Source organism: Vipera ursinii, assembly GCF_947247035.1.
Source record: "Vipera ursinii genome assembly, chromosome: 2".
Classification (NCBI taxonomy): domain Eukaryota; kingdom Metazoa; phylum Chordata; class Lepidosauria; order Squamata; family Viperidae; genus Vipera; species Vipera ursinii.
Genome location: NC_139513.1, coordinates 175,826,347 through 175,846,347, shown reverse-complemented (window position 1 = coordinate 175,846,347; position 20,001 = coordinate 175,826,347). Strand labels below are relative to the sequence as shown.

The window sequence follows — 20,001 nt, the reverse complement described above, 5'->3', positions numbered from 1 at the left end:
TGTGGCAAAGAGATTGGTTCATGTTGTGTTTTTTAGTATTTCAAGATCAGCAACAGTAAGAACATTCATGAGTCAGTTGTGAACTATTTGACAGGACTTGTGGTGAAAACAGCAAACTCAGAAAAAAAGAACATAAGCTGATATTGGAAGAGTAGAAAACAGATGTCTCTACCTAGTCATCAATTACTATCATTGGTGCGAAAAAGATTGTAACTGTATATCCACTTCTCATTTAGTGGCTACCTTGGTTTGTGGCAATTCACAAATATAACAGAAATAAAAGGTAATAAAAAATCATTTTCCAACCAATGCGTGCACTTCCAACCAAATTACACGCACCTGACAACAACACTTGTTGGCATTAAAGTAAGGCTGGCACAGAGAGAATTTTAACTGATTAAGATGACAGCATCCAGTGGTCTTTGTAGCATCTCTCTTTCTCTCTCTGTCACTTATTCACTAAGTGTGCATTTTGCTTAACAACCTGGTCATTGGAACAGAACTTGGTCACTAAACAAAGCATGGATGAATAGTACTTTCAAAAATTCAAAGCATTTCACATGAATTATCTAGTTCAGCTTTGGTGGTTACCATTCCAGGCATTCTATTTTTCAGAGCAGTTTTCTCCCATCCTTAGACTTTCAATTGGATCTCAATTTTTCCCAGCTAACCTTTGGAGTTCTGGATCAGAATTTCATTCTATTTGAAGAGCAGTAAGTTGAGGTCGCTATTACTGACTTACGGAAGATATAGGAAAGTGGAGACCACTTTTGGACTCTTCGGTCAATAAAGATAAAAAAAATTTGATTCTGGGATTTGGTGATTAAATTTGTTACAACTATTGAAATATTGTCAGTTTAACAGATATAAATTTTATTTTATATTTTAGTAGAGGATGTTTTATTAAAGATATTTGATTGTTGAAATATCACGTTATTATGTGTGTTTATGGAATTGTTATAATGCATTTATGAGATATGTTTTATTTAGAGAAAAAGATTATGATATAACATTATGAGTTCATTGATGAATTCAGTGAAGCATGCTCCTTTTGCAGCTTTAAAAATAGCATTGCCACTTTCTCTGAACAAGTTGGTTCAAAAATGTGAAAAATTAATAAAATACATGAAGTTATTAGATATGAGAAGAAGATAAAAAGAAAACATTCATTATGCCTTTATTGAAGGCATCCCTCCTCCCCCTACAAATACCAGTTTCTCAAAAAGAAAAGCCCATTAAATATAAAAGGAAAAAAACATCAAGGTGCACGATAAATCTTTTTCATGCTACCCAAGAGCACATAATGAATTGAACTGTAGCATATCCAGGTCATGCAAAAGGAGGAAAAGACCTTTATTTGACACATTAGTCGCTGTGGGGAAGCATATTTTGAAGTATAAGACAAATTCCTGCGATATCATGGCTTTTTGGAAAAGTGGGATCTGTATCTGGCCTGGATTCAGTTTCTCATAGATCAGTTTCTTGATCTATTAAGATACTGTGCTATATTGCAGAGTTCCAGTTCCTGGGATCAACAATAGGAAGGTAGTACTGGTAAGAAAAGAAGGGTGGTGGATTAAATTAGCAGGAAAAACATACTTTTTACAGCTTACCTACAGGAGAGAAGCAATCAACTTGGAGCCACAGAGTAAAAAGAATGATTTTGGAACTGCAGAATTCACAGCCAGCAATTGGCAAACTGTCGAACTCTCAAATGGCCTCAACCATGCTCTTCAAAGTTGTGAGATGTGTAACCATCCCTGCTAGGTAACTGTTCAAAATCTGTTCAAATACAATTGGCTGTAAACCATCCCTATTTGCAAGCCCACTTCAGGACTAGACAGATTCCAGCTAACTAGAGATTGGAAGGGTCAAAAAAAAAATTAACCCATGAGTAGAGATGTTTTTTAGGTCACCCATTTGCCACTTCTGGATCAGAAACCTCTCGGAAATCATAATCCCTACCAATCCCTGGCCACTTTTGCAACTATAAGAACTTTCAGCCTAAGGATGAAGTAGCTCTCTTTCCTCCCTTATGTTTTGTGGCACAGGTAAAGCTATGAAAATAACAGTCTAGAGATTAGAGTCAGTCCTGAGAACTAGGAGCAAAACTGAAGCTGCCAGACCATTCTTGCAACATTGTATTTAATTCATGAAAAATAGCCTCCATGATCCATTAAGGATAATACATCTGATATTATTTATATTCTTATAGAAATAGTTGATAGTTTATTTATCATCAGAAAGGCATGAGAAAAAGTGACATTTCTATTCTGTATGAGTAAACCCTATCCACCCAACTCTTTTTTTTCTTTTTCTTTTTTTAAAAAAAAACACAACAACTCAATCCTTTCTTGGATCTTCTAAAGTTGTGGGCGTTCAATGCCAGATCCCCTCTCAGCCAGGCTGCCACAAGGACAGAAACACAGTCAGTTAGTTGAAAAACAAGCATTTGGATAGAGAGGGTGGCGGTGAGGTGGGCTCTGCCTTTTCCTTCAGCAGTTGCAGAGTTAACAGCAATTCTGTGCTTTGTCTGTAGGTGGCTTGGGCGGGAAAGCAAAACAGGACAGCTCCAATCCAGAATCAGGCAGGCTTCATGGGCAATGCATGGGTTTACATTTCAGTTCTACATGCACAGCAAAGTGGTCGGGAAGGTGCGAGCATGCATGATTAACAAATTCTGCATCGCAAACAAATTACCCTACCAAACAGGAGGAAAAAGGAACAAATAGCCCATTCACGATTGAAGGATCTGGAGGCAAGGTATGTACCACAGCAGAAATTAAATGTGAAATTGCTTATGACGCTCTAATTTAGACAGCTACGGGCAGGGGGTAAGAAAGGAAGTATGAAAATGTGTGTGCAGCTGATTGGTGGAAGCATTTACATGTAATTACTGATGAGTGGGAAGCAGTTAATTCAGTGTGCAAGGAAGAAGGGAAGCAGCTCTCATGGGCTGGGTAATTGCATCTAGTACCTTTTTCCTGAGCAGTAAAATAGGCTTAGCATAACTAGGTTGCAAAAATCCAAAGAACTACTAGATGGAAAGAAAAAGATATTATTATTATTATTATTATTATTATTATTATTATTATTATTATTATTATTATTATTATTATTATTATTATTATTATTATTATCTACATTGCCCATCTTACTTAAGTGACTCTGGGCAGTTTGCAACAGCATAATAAAATCAAATAAACTTACGAATAAAAGGACAGATCAAAACAGTTAAGAACAAATTAAAATATTCAAGAATAAAAATCAAAATTAAAAATTCAGAAGGATATAGAAAATTCTTAACTTGTCCTGCCTTTCTACCTAAAATGCAATAACGGAAATCAGTTTGATCTACAAATTAAGGGGCTGACTACGAGTTCTATTTCCGCCGTAGGCATGAAAGCTGGCTGGATAACCTTGGGCCGATCACTCCCTCTCAGTCCAACTCACCTCACAGGATTGTCGTTGTGGAGAAAATAGGAGGAGGAAAGAGTATTAGGTACATTCCCTGATTAGTTATTTATAAAAATGATAAAGGCATAAAATAATCCACTGTTAAATTATTATTGCTATTACAGTAGTGTCATTACCATTCATGAAATTCTAAGATAAATAGCTGCTTCATCTTATCCAGTACAGTATGAGTCAGCCACCATAGAACAAGATGGACCTTTATTTTTTCAATGGATTTAAACTATGTAGAGAGCTATATGTAGAACTGGATTCAATGGCTTAGGGGTGACTGATGTGGAAAATCCCAACTTGCCAACCTTATTCATGATCAATGAAACAAATGTATTGGAAATTTAACTGAATCCAAGCAAACAGAATTGCAACTACCCTCTTTCCTGCACACCTAATGCAGATATGATAAATGCCAGGTTGGACTAATGCGGCCTCCTGCTATAAGATCTATTTGGGTTGCAATTCCAGCCAGCCTTCCAAGACACTTGGAAAGTGTCAAGCTAGGAAAACTAAATTACTGCAAGAAGCTCTTCAATGGGCTATCCTCAAAAGCATTCAGATGCTTCAGTGTTTATTTTCATCATTTATTTCCCACATCATTAACATACAGTACCTTTATTCATCATTCTTACTTATCAACAGAAGGTTCCCAGACATAATTGAAGGTGTCATCCAGGTTATTGTTATTGCTGTGAACGTTTGTCTCAGTCATCCAAGTCATGATTGTCCCAAAGGTGCCTTTTTTTTCAAAAGGCAACTGGATTTTGTATTTCCTTGAAGACATTTCACTTTTCATTCGAGAAGCTTCTTGAGTTCTGAAGAAGTGAACTAAACTGAAGAAGCTTCTTGGAAGAAAAGTGAAACATCTTCAAGGAAATACAAAGAAAGTCCAGTTGCCTTTTTTTTTGGGGGGGGGGAAGCATCTTTGGGACAATTGAAGGTGTTGTACTTATTATCTGCAGAGCCTTATACAGTGTGGGAAAAGATTCCTGAAGTGTTGCCTCCACTGACACCTCTCTTTTTTTAAAAAAAACCAACAACCCATTTTTTAAAGTTTTATTCAGCAAAAAAAATATATAGAAGTATATAAAGAAAAGAAGAAGAAAAAAGGTGTAGAAGTCCCAATAAAAAGCGTTCTGGCTTCATCTCAATATTAATCTTCAAAATTCTTTGAATCATCATACATATTTGTTTCCATTTTTATTTATTCTTTTGCTTTTTCACAACTCTACCATGCATGTTTTTTACATTTCCAACAATAACTAAAACACCTTAGATATTTTTTCCTATACCTCATCTCATTCTTCTCTACCTGAGACGAGTGTATGTTTAAGAAGCTAAAAGGTGGGACAGGGCACAATTCTTCTTTAAATTAAGAAATTTTGACCCATAACTGGTCTCATTTTACATTAATGGTGATTTTATAGGATGCTAAGACCATTCATGGTTATTCAGTTGCATCCAGGGCTTTTTTTGTCATAGAACGCTCAGAACGGAGTTCCGGCACCTTTTTTGGATGGAACCTTGTAGGGTAGGCAAGGCAGGTTGTATGACATGTGTGAGTTCCGGCACCTTTTTCTTTTACAAAAAAAGCACTGGTTGCATCCTTACTTATTCTCCCTGTCCCCCTCTTTCCCCATTGTCTTATATCGCTGCTCTAGTTTGTTTTGTTTACTATTTGTTTTCATTTTTGTGTATATTACAGCAGAGTGTATCAAACTTTGTTCTATGGAACCCTACGATTCTACGAGAACTTGCTGGGTTCTGTGGGAAACTAAGAGCAAAGACAAACATTCACCAACATTTCTATCATTACAGCTTTGCCTCTTGATGAGGGGTTCCAAAACTGGTTTCATAGCTTGAAAAAGTTTGAAAACACCTTTATTAGGGTATGATGTAAATGGTTGTCACGATTCATCTTAGAAGTTTCTGTATCAAAAAGCAATCGGGAGATATTTCAAATGAAGAAATGTAAAAGCACTGAAAGGAAGCTCACCTCTACATTTTATTACTAACAAATTTGTTGAAGTCTTCCTAGCTAGGAATTGTGGAAATGGAAGTCCAACACAGTGGGAGAGCAGCAAGTTAAAGAAATGTTACTAGCTGTCAGGTACTTTGGGGGTTTTATTTTATGCTAGGCCACATTATGATACAACTAGGTTATTAATGGGAGTTCAGATAAAACAATATTTGATTTAGTACAAATTACAGAATGATATCAGGGCTCGTTTAATGTTTCCTGATTACCAATGGGGTTTTTAGATCCTGCTACTTCAGTCTGCATTTGTTTATCTTTGGATATGCAAAATGGACCAAAGCATGATAGAAACACTACGGCACAAGTGTAAAAAAAAGGGAAGAGGCTCATTATTACATTAGAGTAAAAATTTGATGTGGTTGAATAACATAGCAACCCTGAAGTAGGAGATGATGTCAATGGTACAATGTTTTTTTTAATTTGCTTTCTATAGCTACTTTGATTTTGTTAACAATAAATTTAAATTATAAATATATTCCTCCTATTGCTTACTAAAGATTTTATTAATGAATTTATCACAATTTATGCTTAAAACATTCATTGCCTATATCTGTCAACCTGGAACCAATTGCCACATTTTAGATATCAAGAAAACTTCAAATAGTGCAAATGTGAATAATGCAAACACTTAATGCAATTCATTATCTGTTCTAATTGAGACCTAGTTGTACTGTATTATTTTTATTGAAATGGGTTTAATTGTTTAAGATGAGGGGTGTCAAACTACTCGCCCGTGAGCCGGATGTGTCATGCCAAAACCACGCCCACCCCATTGCCGGCAATGGGAAAAAAGTCACAATACGTCATGACATGTCATGTGACATTGTGAGTTTGACACTCTAAGGGCTGGCCCAGAAACCAGGAGATTGTAAGTTCTAGTCCTGCCTTAGGCATGAAAGCTGGCTAGGCGACCTTGCGCCAGCCACTCTCTCTGTGCTGCCACCACGTGGCTGTTTTGGGAAATTATAATATGCTAATTGGGTCTGCCAGTACCTTTTCCCTTTGTGATGTATTTCCTATCCTGCTCATGATGCTGTACTAGGATCCACCCCTTCTGGGTTGGACTTCCCCCTTCTCCTTGTTCCCTTGTGTTCCATCCTCCATTGTAACGTCTGAACACAAGCCATGCGGACAATAATCCTGTTACTGTCTTTTGACCTTAAAGTACCGTCCAGACTTCACCTGACCACACCTTCTCTGCTGTAATCTTCTTCTACATGCAAAATAAAGGTATTTCAGATGAACCAGGTACTTTACGAGTTCACTGTCTGGAAAGGGCTGTTAAATTGTGACTAAATTCACTTAAACAGACCAGTGCAAGTGTCTTAACAAGGAATTAAATCACTACCACTGTGCTGCCACCACGTGACTGTGTGGAGAAATGACAATGTGGGCAGTCAGACCCTCCTACCCTATGACGTATTTCCTTTCCCCTCCCTTTTCTGGGATGGACTTCCTCCTCCTTTGTCCCTAGAGAGCCATGCTTCATTAGCAGAAAACATGGGGTCCCAATATGTAGACCCTGGGAGCATTATCATCTTCTAACCTTGGAGACACCTCGGGAATATCTTGGAAATGCTGTACAACATCATCTGAATTGCAATAAAGGTATTTCTATATAAAAGGTGTTTCTACGAGTTCAAACTATCTAGAGAGACCTGTTAAGGTTAATTATATCTGCTTACATAGACCATAGAAGTCTTACAAGAGATTAATTAAAGTACAACAGCTTCGATCCAGAATAAGCACGATGAGCTTTCGATCCAGAATACTCTCTCAGCCTAAAAGTAATAAAGGCAGGATGAAAAATCTACTGAACATTTTTAATAAATAAATGCCACCATGATGATGGAATATATACAAAATGGGTAAATGTAGAATCAGATAATGTTTTGGTAACAGTTAAAACCCATATAAACAGTGAGCTGGAATCATCACAGGAACACTGTTGTTATCTTTCTAGTAGCTTGGATTTTTCTGAAATATCGCATTCTAGGAACTTCAAATGGTGCTCTTCAGATACGGCCCATAGTGGATATAGTGGATATCGGATGGGCGGGGTGAAGGCATTTTTTTTCCTCCTCTTCGGCGTGGCGGCGAAATTCAAACCGGAAAAGACTTCCTGCTACATTTCTCAGCCAGTAAAGCTCATTGCATTGCTCTTCCTCTTAAAATTGAACTGAGCCGTGGATGTCCGAGCGTTGTTTCGATCCCGCGATCTTCTACGAGCCGCCTTCCTTCTCAAAGAGGAATAACGCTGTGCTAACACTGCGGAGAGCTTTTTTTTTAATTATTATTTTAAGGGGAGGAGGAAGCGGCTGTGGGAGGCGACGTCAACCAACGCATTGTTAAATGCCCTTGTACGGGAGGGTGGAACCGATTTTGCAAAGCGAGACTGAGAGAGAGAGAGCGAGCGAGCGTGCAGGGGGCAACGACGTTATGGAGCCCGGCCCAGGCTGCGGGGCAAGAAGTGGTCCGCCCTGCTGCCTTTGACGCCGCCCTTCGCGGGGGTCTAGTGGGGAGAGCAAGTGCCATGCTAGAGCCCCGCGAAGGCTCTGGGCCCCCGCAGCAGGTGTCCCTCCAAGAGGGCTTCCGCGATCCCGAGCGGCACCAGCGCTGGGCCGGCCTCTTCGAGCAGCTAGACACCAACAAGGATGGGCGAGTGGACATCAACGAGCTTCGCGAGGGCCTGGCGCGAATGGGCATGGAGGCCAGCCCCCAAGCCGAGCAGGTCAGTGGAGGAAAGCAAGGCTGGACTGAACACCGTTCGGCGGTGGATAGATAAGTAGTCTTGCTGCTAAGCTAAGAGGCGGCACAGATGGGACTTGGCATCGGGGTGGGATTACTCGAGCCAGCTTCTAGGCGCCCCGGGTTTCATCCGTACGACATCTGCAGAATGGCTCTGCAGGGACTCCCCCCACGCCGCCACCACCGCCACCCAGCTCCCCCAAACCGCCCCTCAGCTCGGCTTCCCTACCTCCCTTTTCAGTTTCCTTGAAGCTGCAAAAGCGGCGCCTGGCTATAAAAAGAGCCTGCGGGGAGCTGGCTCTGCGGGGGTCTGATTCCACGCGTGGGTGCTGGGGAAGGACCTCATCTAGGGCGCCCAGCCTTCCGAAAGGAAACCCATAGAATCCCTTCGCACGCGCCGGATCCCTGCATACAGTAATCAGAAGGTTCGTTTGTGAGTCAGCCTGGGGCCAGAAAAGCCCTCGGTAACCCTCCCCCCCTCTCCATAATCGGGAGAGGCAAGTAGAGTAGCTAAAAGCTGAATGATAGAAGGGTCAGGTGCTTGGCCAGGGGTCTTCAAACTTGGCCCTTTTATGACTTGTGGACTTCAACTCCCAGAATTCCTCAGCCAGCAAAGCTGGCTGAGGAATTCTGGGAGTTGAAGTCCACAAGTCATAAAAGGGCCAAGTTTGAAGACCCCTGTGCTTGGCTTTTAGGCCCGCTGTGTGGTAAGGTCCGTCTTATAAGAGGCAGCTCTCTCTGGAGGCCGGCGCCGAAGGAGAGGGTTTTCGTCACGCTTTAGAAGTGGGAATTTAGATGGCTTCAGCTTCTCACCCGGGTGATAAAAATCTAATCCAAGTCCTATGTAGAAGTCCTTTCTTTCATTCCCCTCACTCTGAGAAACACATGTTAGGTTAGGGCATAGGCAAGTCATTGCAATTGATGTATTGCAGAGTTTTTATTTGGGCCCTCAGGCCAGTCCTGAGAAGCACATTCTTGCAGCAATGAAGGGTCTATGCTGTAAAATGCCTGCCTTAAGGTAACCCAACCAATTCCACATGCTCAGAGTTAGAAGCAAAGACACTGGCATTCAGCTGCTGTTCCCTTTAACCAGGCTTCTTAGAACTGGGCTGTCCTCAGGAAACCTGTACAGCAACAGCAATATTGCTCCAAAGCCAACAAGGTGAATTGTGACACTTAAATACTGTAGTGATATTAATAGTATAAATTGCTGTGGATTAGAGTCCATTTCAGCCATACCACTGAAGTTTGCCTCATTTGGCAGCTGTGTAGACCTAGAGGAAAAAGGTAAGCAGTGGGGCCAGTAGCAACAAAATCCAAATAGCATTGCTCACTTAAAATAAATGCAAATTTGCACAGTAATCATATTCCCTGGATGATTTTTCTGGCTGCTGAGGACAGTAATGAAAATCCTCTGCGAGCACATGCTGAAAGTCATAGCCCAATCTAGAAGACAAGGGAAAGGCTCTTCTAAAGGAAGTATCCACTCACCAGACTAGTGGTGATTATAGGTAATTGTTATCATTATTCCCTTAATATTTAGAGCTGTGGGACTAAGAAATAAAAAAGGCTGTTTCTTGCAACTGAACTCTTTGGCAAGGGGCATGTATTCTGAGATCTTTGCCTTTCCACAGTGGTTATTTTCACTCAGGACAGTTTCAAAGGTTTGCCTCTGAACTTGTACAAAGTGCTGCTGACACAAGTTCTTTGGCTGATCCACAGTAGGCCTGTAATGAGGTTGCTTGATCATTGGGTAGATTTACTTATTTTGATAGTGGTTCGTTGAATATGCTTCGGGGGCTGTTTATTTATTTTTTATAAAAGTTTATTAATTTTCTAGTTTTACAATCATAAGTACTTAATAAACAGTGTGTTGTCTAGGTCCATTAGTAATTCAGTGGTACATATTAACTTCAATCTAGGTCCAATATTACAATGCTTCTTCTCTTCTTCCGGTAGTACGTATTTTCCCACACTAGGCAAATACAATTCTTATTGTTAATACATATACAGTTGAATATCAACATCTTTGTTACATTTTTCTAATATCAGTAATATAACTTTAGAGTATGTTTTCTAACCAAAACGTATCTTAATTGCATTTGCACTTAATATCCATTTGTTCAATCATTATCCTGTTTTTCTGTTTTTTTTATTTTTATTATCCCATCAGAGTTCAAAATGTCTCTATCGCTTAAATTTTCTCATAATAGGTTATATTTGGGTAATCAAAGGGTTCCCTTAGTCAAACACTCTAACATTTTCATATTTCCCTTCTCATATCAAAATATAATATTCTAATTATTAATCCTATCTTTCTAGTTATAATAATACTTCTATTTCTAAAAATTATCTATTCTCAGCCAAATTCAAACTTCTAATTAATGATATATTCCATCTACAGGTCAAAACCTCTATTTTCTTCGGTCTTACTCTAGCTTTCTTCCTCTGCCAACTAACTTTTCAAGTCAGTGCATTTGAATCATTAACGGATGGAAACTAATCAAGGAGAGAAGCAACCTAAAACTAAGGAGAAACTTCCTGACAGTTAGAACAATTAACCAGTGGAACAACCTGCCTCCAGAAGCAGTGAATGCTCCAACACTGGAAGCTTTTAAGAAGAGACTGGACAGACATTTGTCCGAAATGGTATAGGGTTTCCTGCCTGAGCAGGGGGTTGGACTAGATGACCTACAAGGTCCCTTCCAACTACTGCTACTACTACTACTACTATTACTACTACTACTACTACTTATTATTATTATTATTATTATTGTAATTATTATTATTTAGTTCTTCTATTTTTGTCTATATTGTTTGGAATAAGAAAGACAATTTGATTAAAATATTTTTGGAGGAACAAGCCCATTGATATTCATTAAACAACCTCCCTCCTTCTCCAATTCCCAGCAGTTCTCCTAACAGCTCTATCTTCCATTCAGTCGACTCTTTTTCCTTATCCTCAAATACATTCTGAAAACTTGACAGGTAAAATATCTTTTGCACTTCCGATATTATCGCTACATCTTCCAATTCTTCCTTTGTCTGAGTCTGTTGATTCCTTCTTTTAGGTCCTCCATCTTTGGATCTGCTTCCTCTAATTTTCTTCTATTTTTTTGGGTTGCTAGTTCATTCTTTGTAGTCATTTTCTGAGTTTGTGAGTTTAAATTAAAAAAAAAATGTTCTTTTATCTCCTTTGTGTTATTTTTAGTTTCATCATGAGCTAAGGCAATTGTCTCTTATATTAATTTTAACATAGAAATAATTTCTTTCTGAGATTCATCAATATTTTCTTGTTGGTCTATCAGGCTGGAGACTTTAGGGACAGGTTTTAAAGATGGTTTTTTACCATTTGAAGCTAAGTACGGAGCATCCATTTTATTTTTGTATGTGGTCTTTATAGTCCAGTCTATTTAGGGCTTTAAAAAGTTTCAGTCAATTGTTATTTAAACTCCAAATTATCCAGCCAGCCCATCAGTCCATCCTTAAGTCTCCCCTCAGCAAATATAGGTAGAATTCAGATTTTTCTGTCCAGTGAGACACATACCCTTTCTGTCCAGAAAGAAAGGAGCAAGTAAAAATTGTTCATCAATCAAATGTTTATAAACCAAGGTGTTCCATCATCTCAGTCCATAATGCATGTTTCTTCTGCAGGTAAATAGCTCCAAAACAGAGCTCTCAAAGTCAGTTGATATTTATATTCATACTCCAGGCAGGCCAGTTTCAGAATATTGTCTCTGCCATACAGATAAGCAGCCCTTTTCCCAGGTGCAGTCTTCAAAAGTGAAAGTTTCTGAAAACAATAAAAGTTTTATCTAAGTCTGGGCTTCCAGCCAAGTTTCCTTTAAGCATAATAAATTGTAGTGCTGTAGTTCGCCACTAAATGTCATTGATGCCGTTTTCCAGCTTTTTATATCCAAACTTATATTAAAGCTTTTGAAGTCTCTTAAAAAAAGTCTCAGAAGCATTTTTATTTCCTAAATTTCAGAGTTATATATGTATATTAATTCCAAATTAATCTTGTAATTTTCACTGTTTTCTCCTAAGCATTTTAATTCTCTGCTTTTCTTCTCCTGAAGGAATGGCGTGGAAATTCCCCTTCCCTCTCTCATTAGGGAAGATTCTTTGCTTTGGATGGTTTTTCCCCAGGAAAAAGTCATAGAGGATAAGGTCTCACCCAGTTTCATCCACATTGTTCAAAAGTTGCTCGTTAGTGCTTATTTTCTTCGGTTATCAGAAGCTTCTGACAGACCACATGAATGTAGCCAGTCTTTCCCCCGCTGGTTTGGAGGGCTTCCTTGGATCAAATGGAAGGGCCACCACCCTCCTGCAATCAGCGAGGGTCCCCTCCATTGTTGCCTCTTCAGGGTGACTTTTGACCCTTAATAAGGTCCCCGGTGGGGCAAAATCGAACACAGAAGATGGAGCCCTGTCTTCCTGTGCCCATTCCGCCGCGATGTCAAACCGGAAGTCAGGGGCTGTTTATTATGCTGTTTAACCATATGATGTGATTTACAGAACATAACTTGATTCACATAATAGGGGGTTTTTTTAGGTTGGGTTTAACATGGTACCAGAATGCAGCTATTAGGATTTTAAATAATAAATTATGGTTTAGTGTGTTATGGCTTGTTGTCGTTAGTTGCGAAGTCGTGTCCAACCCATCGGAACCCCATAGACAACGTTCCTCCAGGGCTTCCTGTCCTCTACCATCTTCTGGAGTCCATTTAGGCTCACGCCTACTGCTTCAGTGACTGCATCCAGCCACCTCATTCTCTGTCTTCCCCTTCTTCATTCTCTGTCATCCCCTTCTTCTCTTGCCCTCAACCTTTCCCAGCATTAGGCTCTTCTCCAGTGAGTCCTTCCTTCTCATTAGGTGGCCAAAGTATTTGAGTTTCAACTTTAGGATCTGACCTAAAAAGCAGTCAAGGTTGATCTCCTCGAGGACTGACCGGTTTGATCGCTTTGCAGTCCAAGGGACCCGCAGGAGTCTTCTCCAGCACCATAGTTCAAAGGCTTCAATTCTTTGGCGCTCAGCCTTTTTTATGGTCCAACTTTCACAGCCATACATTGCAACTGGGAAGACCATAGCCTTGACTATATGCACTTTCGTTGGCAGAGTGATGTCTCTGCTTTTTAGTGTGCTGTCTAGATTTGCCATGGCTTTCCTCCCCAGGAGCAAGCGTCTTTTAATTTCTTGGCTGCAGTCCGCATCTGCGGTGATCTTGGAGCCCAGGAAAATAAAATGTCACTACCTCCATGTCTTACCCATCTATTTGCCAGGAATTGAGAGGGCCGGATGCCATGATCTTGGTTTTCTTAATGTTTAGTTTCAACTCAACTTTTGCACTCTCCTTCACTCACAACAAGAGGCTCTTTAGTTCCTCTTCACTTTCTGCCATTAGAGTGGTATCATCTGCATATCTTAGGTTGTTGATATTTCTCCCGGCAATCTTAATTCCAACTTTTGATTCATCTAGCCCTGCCTTTCTCATGATATGCTCTGCATATAAGTTAAACAGGCAGGGTGACAGTATACAGCCTTGCCGGACTCCTTTCCCAATTTTGAACCAATCAGTGGTTCCGTGTCCAGTCCAGTGTTATGGCTACCAAACTAATAATATGGTAATAAACCATATGGTATAAATCAGGGGTCTTCAAACTCGGCCCTTTTATGACTCATGGACTTCAATTCCCAGAATTCCTCAGCTAGCGTGCCTGGCTGAGGAATTCTGGGAGTTGAAGTCCATGAGTCATAAAAGGGCCGAGTTTGAAGACCTCTGGTATAAATCAAGCCACAGTTTTTCTCCTTAAGTTTTTTCCCCTAGTTCTGCTTATTAGATACCTTGTTGATTCACAAATGAGAATGATTACAAATACAGGTTGATTTTTTTTAACTAGTCTCAGTCCTGACACTAGTAAGAGACAACAAGATGGCATTCCACAGAATGAAGCTAGATTGCTGTTGGACAGTTCATAGTCTTTATTTTGAATCCAATGTTAAAACCAAACTAAAGTGGGTTGCCAAGGAAACTACCATCTTTAAAAAGAAAAGTCCTAACTAAATATGCTAAACTGGTCAGTGCCTAGATTTAGTAAATTATCTGAAGTAAAAGAAAGTCAGTTCATAAAATTGAGGGGGGAAATCTAAAAGCAGAAACATTTTTCCTTTTTAAAATGGAACATTGCATGGATTCTGGACTCAAAAATGCAGCTATCACCTGATGTGAAAGATTCTGTAGTTTTCTCAATAGAATTTACAAAATAGTATTAAGGATGTCTGTGTCTGCAAATTAACAGGTCAGTTCGGATGCTAGTTCAATTAAACTCAGTGGGATTTATTGTGAAGTAAATGTATGTAGGATTATAACCTTAAAAATCTATTTAAACTTAGTTTCTGGCATATTTACATACACATCTATGTAGTTTTCCAAAATATGGGCCCATGGGATAGAGGATTTTGTTAAAGCTTTGTCCTTATTAAGCATTGTATCCTTGATGACTTGATAATAATGTAGAAAGGGAATTTAATCTGCTAGAAAGGGCAAGGGATGTGTGATGATTATTCTTAACATGCATTCAGATAACTAAGGGATATTCAGGACAGACCAGACTTTTCCTGGATCTCAGCTTGTTTGCTTTGAAACATTTTGTGCAAAATTGTGTCTATCTGCCTGCCAAGATGTACCTTTCAGCATACAGTTCTTGGATGCATTTTGCTGTCAGTGCACTTACATATTGGCTTAGTTTACAAGTCAAATTAACTATTAAGACTCATTTCATATCCAAAAACTACATTCTGATTTAATTCTTCTGCATTGGAAGCACCAAGAGAAGAGGTGGAGGCATTTTGTTGTTAGTTGCGAAGTCGTGTCCGACCCATTGCGCCCTCTTGGACAACGTTCCTCCAGGTCTTCCTGTCCTCTACCATCTTCTGGAGTCTATTTAGTACAACCTTCCTAACTTCTAGATCAGTATTGTTTAATATTTTCCTTCAGGACACCTACCCACTTTTAAAAATTGCGGTGGATTTGTTTGCATGGGTGATACTGTATTTACTATATTAAAAATTAAAATTGATACATTCGTAGAATGTTTATTGAGTAATGTAAAAATAACAGTGTTAAATATTAACATGTAAAATATTTTTATGAAAAATCCTTGTATTTTTTAACAAAAATGAGAAAAGCGAGATTGTTTTAAATTCTTGCAAATATTTCCAATACGTGGCAAGTAATTTTGATTTCACAGACCCCTGAGGAACACTGCTCTAAACCCCTGGGAACAGCTATTGGTGAGAAATCTCATCTGAGATAGCTCTTCTGGGAGTTACAGTTAGCTGTTCCTGGAGCTACTGTTTCCTCTTTCATTTGCCCTTTTATACTGTTGGGATCACCATAGTTGCTTTTTTCTCATTTTAAAGCCAACATTCTTAACACAACTTCTATATTTTTCTCATTTTAAACAAAAGAATTACAAAACGGTATATTTGTAAAACTCTCCACAGCAAAAAAAAAAAAAAAAAAAAAGAAAACCCAGGAGGCGCTTTCTGCACAATCACCTCGCAGGGTTCGTTATAGCTTTATGTCCTTCAAACAATTCAGGTTCCCCCTTCCTTCAGCGATAGCACACTCTGGTGTCTATATGGGTCTTTTGACCAAAATGAATTTTAAATGCACCTTGTTGCCAAGGCTTGGCATATGAAACAAAATTGAATAGACCTATTGGGGACGCGGTGGCTCAGTGGGTTAGGACGCTGAGCTTGTCAATCAGAAGTTCAGCAGTTTGACGGGTCGAACCCCGAGTGCCGCATAACAGAGTGAGTGCCTGTTACTCGTCCCAGCTTCTGCCAACCTAGCAGTTCGAAAGCACGTAAAAATGCAAGTAGGAAAATAGGGACCACTGCGGTGGGAAGGTAACAGCGTTCCGTGCGCCTTTGGCGTCTAGTCATGCTGGCCACATGACCACGGAGATGTCCTCGGACAAGCACTGGCTCTTTGGCTTTGAAACGGAGATGAGCACCGCCCCCTAGAGTTGGAAACGACTAGCAGGCATGTGCGGGGGAACCTTTACCTTTTATTGGGGAAAGGACAGATAACATTAACTCAGCATCCCGTTTTTTCATAGTCTCAAATTTTAGTGGAGTGGGACATCACTTTGACTAATGGCATTTGGTTACTGTGCCAGTGAGTTACTGTTTGATCTCAAATCCACTTGTGCCACTGGCAGGTTTGGTTCAGTATGGTTCAGTAACTGCAGGAAAGACATCTTTGTGCAAGTTTGGGGATTTGTAAGCTATGGTTTGTATGCTAACTAAACCAAAATGGCTTAGTGTGAGGTAAGATATAATCTCAAACTTATTCTCATTCATCAAAAATCTGCTCAGCCAAGTAATTTAATGTATGCTAGACCATGGGCATCAGAGAAAGAGAATCCATTCAGAAATTGGGTATCCCTAGTGGAAATCAGGCACTCAACTTGCGAGCTGTTTAGTCATTAGAGCATTTCACAGCTTGTTTAAACCATGTGGCATTGGGCTATTTTCATACTTCTATGTTTACATTCCTTTGGTTTGTCTGGCTCCTTTTCCTGCTCAGACTGGTCATGTGAGTGCCCTGGAAGTGTGTGAGAACATCACCCTGCTGTTCAAAACAAAATAATTGCAAGTAAAGACTCTGGATTGTTTGCTTTATTTACAAAATGGAGTAAAGTAGACATGCCCATTTCCTTTGGAGCACATGTAACCGTCTTTGGATTTCTCTTTGAAAACAGATCTTGACCCCTCTGAGCAACTGTCTGGCTTTCTTAAGAACTCCAACTTTGTGAATCATAGATATTACTGGTATGGAGAGAGACCAAACAATGATTTAGCCGAATAAGACAGAAATGCCATCATGCCAACAGTTTATATTTAGAAAATGGTGATTGAATTGAATAGGGTTGGTGGGGGAGGAAACTTGAGTTGCTGAAAAGGCGAGGCATGGAATATTAAAGCTTGTAAGCCGCCCTGAGTCTTCGGAGAAGGGCGGGATATAAATGTAATATAAATAAATAAATAAATAAATAAATAAATAAATAAATAAATAAATAAAAAGAGAAAGTGTCTTTTAGTGGCTGCTATTGAATGAATAATAAAGGATAGAATATCAGGAATATGTAAGCAAGAATTCACATCAGCGCTTCCAGGATGTTGCAATTATTACAGGAAAACTATCTGCAAACAATAAATGATAGATGCTTCCCTCCCCTCATGGTATTCAGTAAACATGCATTGTATGAATGTATTAAATATTTACTGGGCTGGAATTTAGTGAGAGAAACAAAATCCTCTTGGTACCCAATTTCTACATATTAATTCTTAATTCTTGGTTCTTTTGTTTAGATTATGTCACCTGAACTGTCCTGGCAATTATGAATATGATGATTGCTCTGTCATCTCATACCCAAGTAGGAGTCAAGGTTGTTACAGTCATATAACCTGGCAACCCTGTTGAAAAAACAATTTATGGAAGCTATTCTATTCTGCAGCAAGAGCTGTAGATTAGAAAAATTGTGTTTTCTTAATTTGATGAGTTAAAAAAAATACTATTAGTAGTCCTTGAGTTACAAATGTAATGAAGCCTGCCCATTACAATCATAAATTGTTAGTCACAAAACAATTTTACATTTTTTGTGACAGTCAAGTAGAAACGTGGGGATCATAAGTACAAATGCGGTTGTTAAATGAATCCATTGTTTGCTATGGTGTGGTTTCGCTGAAAACTGGAAATGCTGTCGTAATTTTGGATCCAGGTCGTAAGTCCCCTTAACTTCAAATGGTCACTAAGTGACCCATCATAAGTCAAGGACTATGGGTATTGCATTTTAACAACTTGGCAAGGAGGTATTGTTAATTCCATCTTTATTCCCATCTATACATTTATCCTTAGGTTATGAGAAATCCTTGGAAAGGCAGAGGGTTTTTTTAAAAAAAAAAACAATAACAATATCTGGCTCCCCCTTATCCAGGGGTTTATATTCACAAAGGTACTGTCTTCATGAATAAAGCTGTGGCGAAAGTACAACATATTTTGCAACATTTTGAGCTGCCTGAAACTAGAAATTACTTCATGTCACCTCTTCTGTCTTCAGACTCACCACAGCAGAAGTAATCCTTGTTGTCTGGCTTAGCAGACCCGCATGTAGCCTCAAGTCTGGCCAGCTAAAAGACTTTGCAGCTCAGGTTACACTTAAGCCTCTTGGAGATAGAATAGCAAAGATGGATAAACACTTTGCAAATTAGGGTGACAAGCAAAGTTATACTAACTAGCTGGTGAGCAAAGATGGCCGCCTCGCAGCCAGATCTTCATTCCCAGGATATTCTCTTCCTGTTGCAGGCCTCCCCATCAACCTCTGTGACCTCCCATACGAGAAAGAGAAAGACGCATCTCCATGTGTTTGGACTGTACAATTTCTGACTGCAGCTGTACAAAGCGGGATTGTGTCTCCTTAGAAAAAAGCAATGGTGTCAAGAAGAAAAATTTTAGCCTGACCTTCTCCTGAATATCTTTTACATGCACGTCATCACAAGCACTGCCTAAAAGACAAAGCTGTGAATCAGGAAATTCCTAGGGCAAGTGTCACCTTTGCTGTGAAATCACTTGGCAGCATTAAGGAAATTGTTCTTTCTCCATCTCACCTCTTCATTTGCTAAATATAGATACATTATTTCCTATGCAGGTCAACAGTAAGGACTATAATTAGGTACTACAAGTGGAATTTGAAACATAAGACTTACCATAAGTGTCATATGTGAAGGACGTAATAATTCACTGTAGGATGTTTGGTCTGTGAACTTTTGGAATTTGAACATTTTCTTTCAGGAATATAAACATATTCTTACAGTGAAATGTAGGCATGTACCTCCACTACAAATCAAAAGATATGATAGATGTAGACAGATGATACTCACACTCAAAATATCACCCTGGCAACTCTTGTACAGAGTAAGGTATGCATATCTGTTGCAATAAGAGAAGTGGATTGTGTAATCCATTAAATCAACTTGTGTTCTCCAGATATGTTAGACTTTCCTGTTTTCCTGCATTGGCCATGAAACACAAGAATTGTAGTCCATTATAGCAGGGCTTTTCAACCTTTTCACCCATTGTACCACTTTTAGGATATGGCAATATTCGAGTACCACCAGTCACCTAGCAAGGTGTCAAAAACTTGATGACCAAAAGAAAAAATGGAAAAAAGTGATAAAGTACAGGTAGTCCCTGACTTACAACAGTTTGCTTAGTTACTGTTCAAAGTTACAATGGCACTGAAAAAAGTGACTTGTGACCATTTTTCACACTTATGACCGTTGCAGCATCCCCGGGGTCACGTGATTTACATTTGGATGCTTGGCAACTGATTCATATTTATGATGGTCAGTGTCTCAGGGTCATGTGATCACCTTTTGCAACCTTCTGAAAGCAAATTCAGTGGGGAAACCAGATTCACTTAACACCCATGTTACTAGTTTAACAACTTCAGTGATTCACTTAACAATTGTGGCAAGAAAAGTCATAAAATCGGGCAAAACTCATTTAACAAATTTCTCTCCCCCCTTTATATCCTGTTTTCTCTCCCCCCCCTTTATATCCTCTCCTCCCCCTTTTATATTCTGTCTTCTCTCCTCTTCTATCTTCTCTTCTCTTCCCTTCTTTTATAGCCCCCTTTCCCCCACCCCAGCCACAGCTGAGCAAGACACCTGCCTG

At 39.3% G+C, this 20,001-nt stretch overlaps 1 protein-coding gene across 1 annotated transcript in view; it reads left to right on the top strand.

The window, feature by feature from the left end:
* The first annotated feature begins 7,948 nt into the window (after positions 1-7,948).
* Positions 7,949-20,001, top strand: part of LOC310634429 (mitochondrial adenyl nucleotide antiporter SLC25A23-like) — a 42,473-nt gene continuing 30,420 nt past the window's right edge. The window contains exon 1 of the mRNA XM_083352812.1: positions 7,949-8,237. Within this exon, the coding sequence (XP_083208938.1) occupies positions 8,040-8,237 (198 nt within the window). The 5' untranslated portion in view covers positions 7,949-8,039. The remainder of the gene's footprint in view (positions 8,238-20,001) is intronic.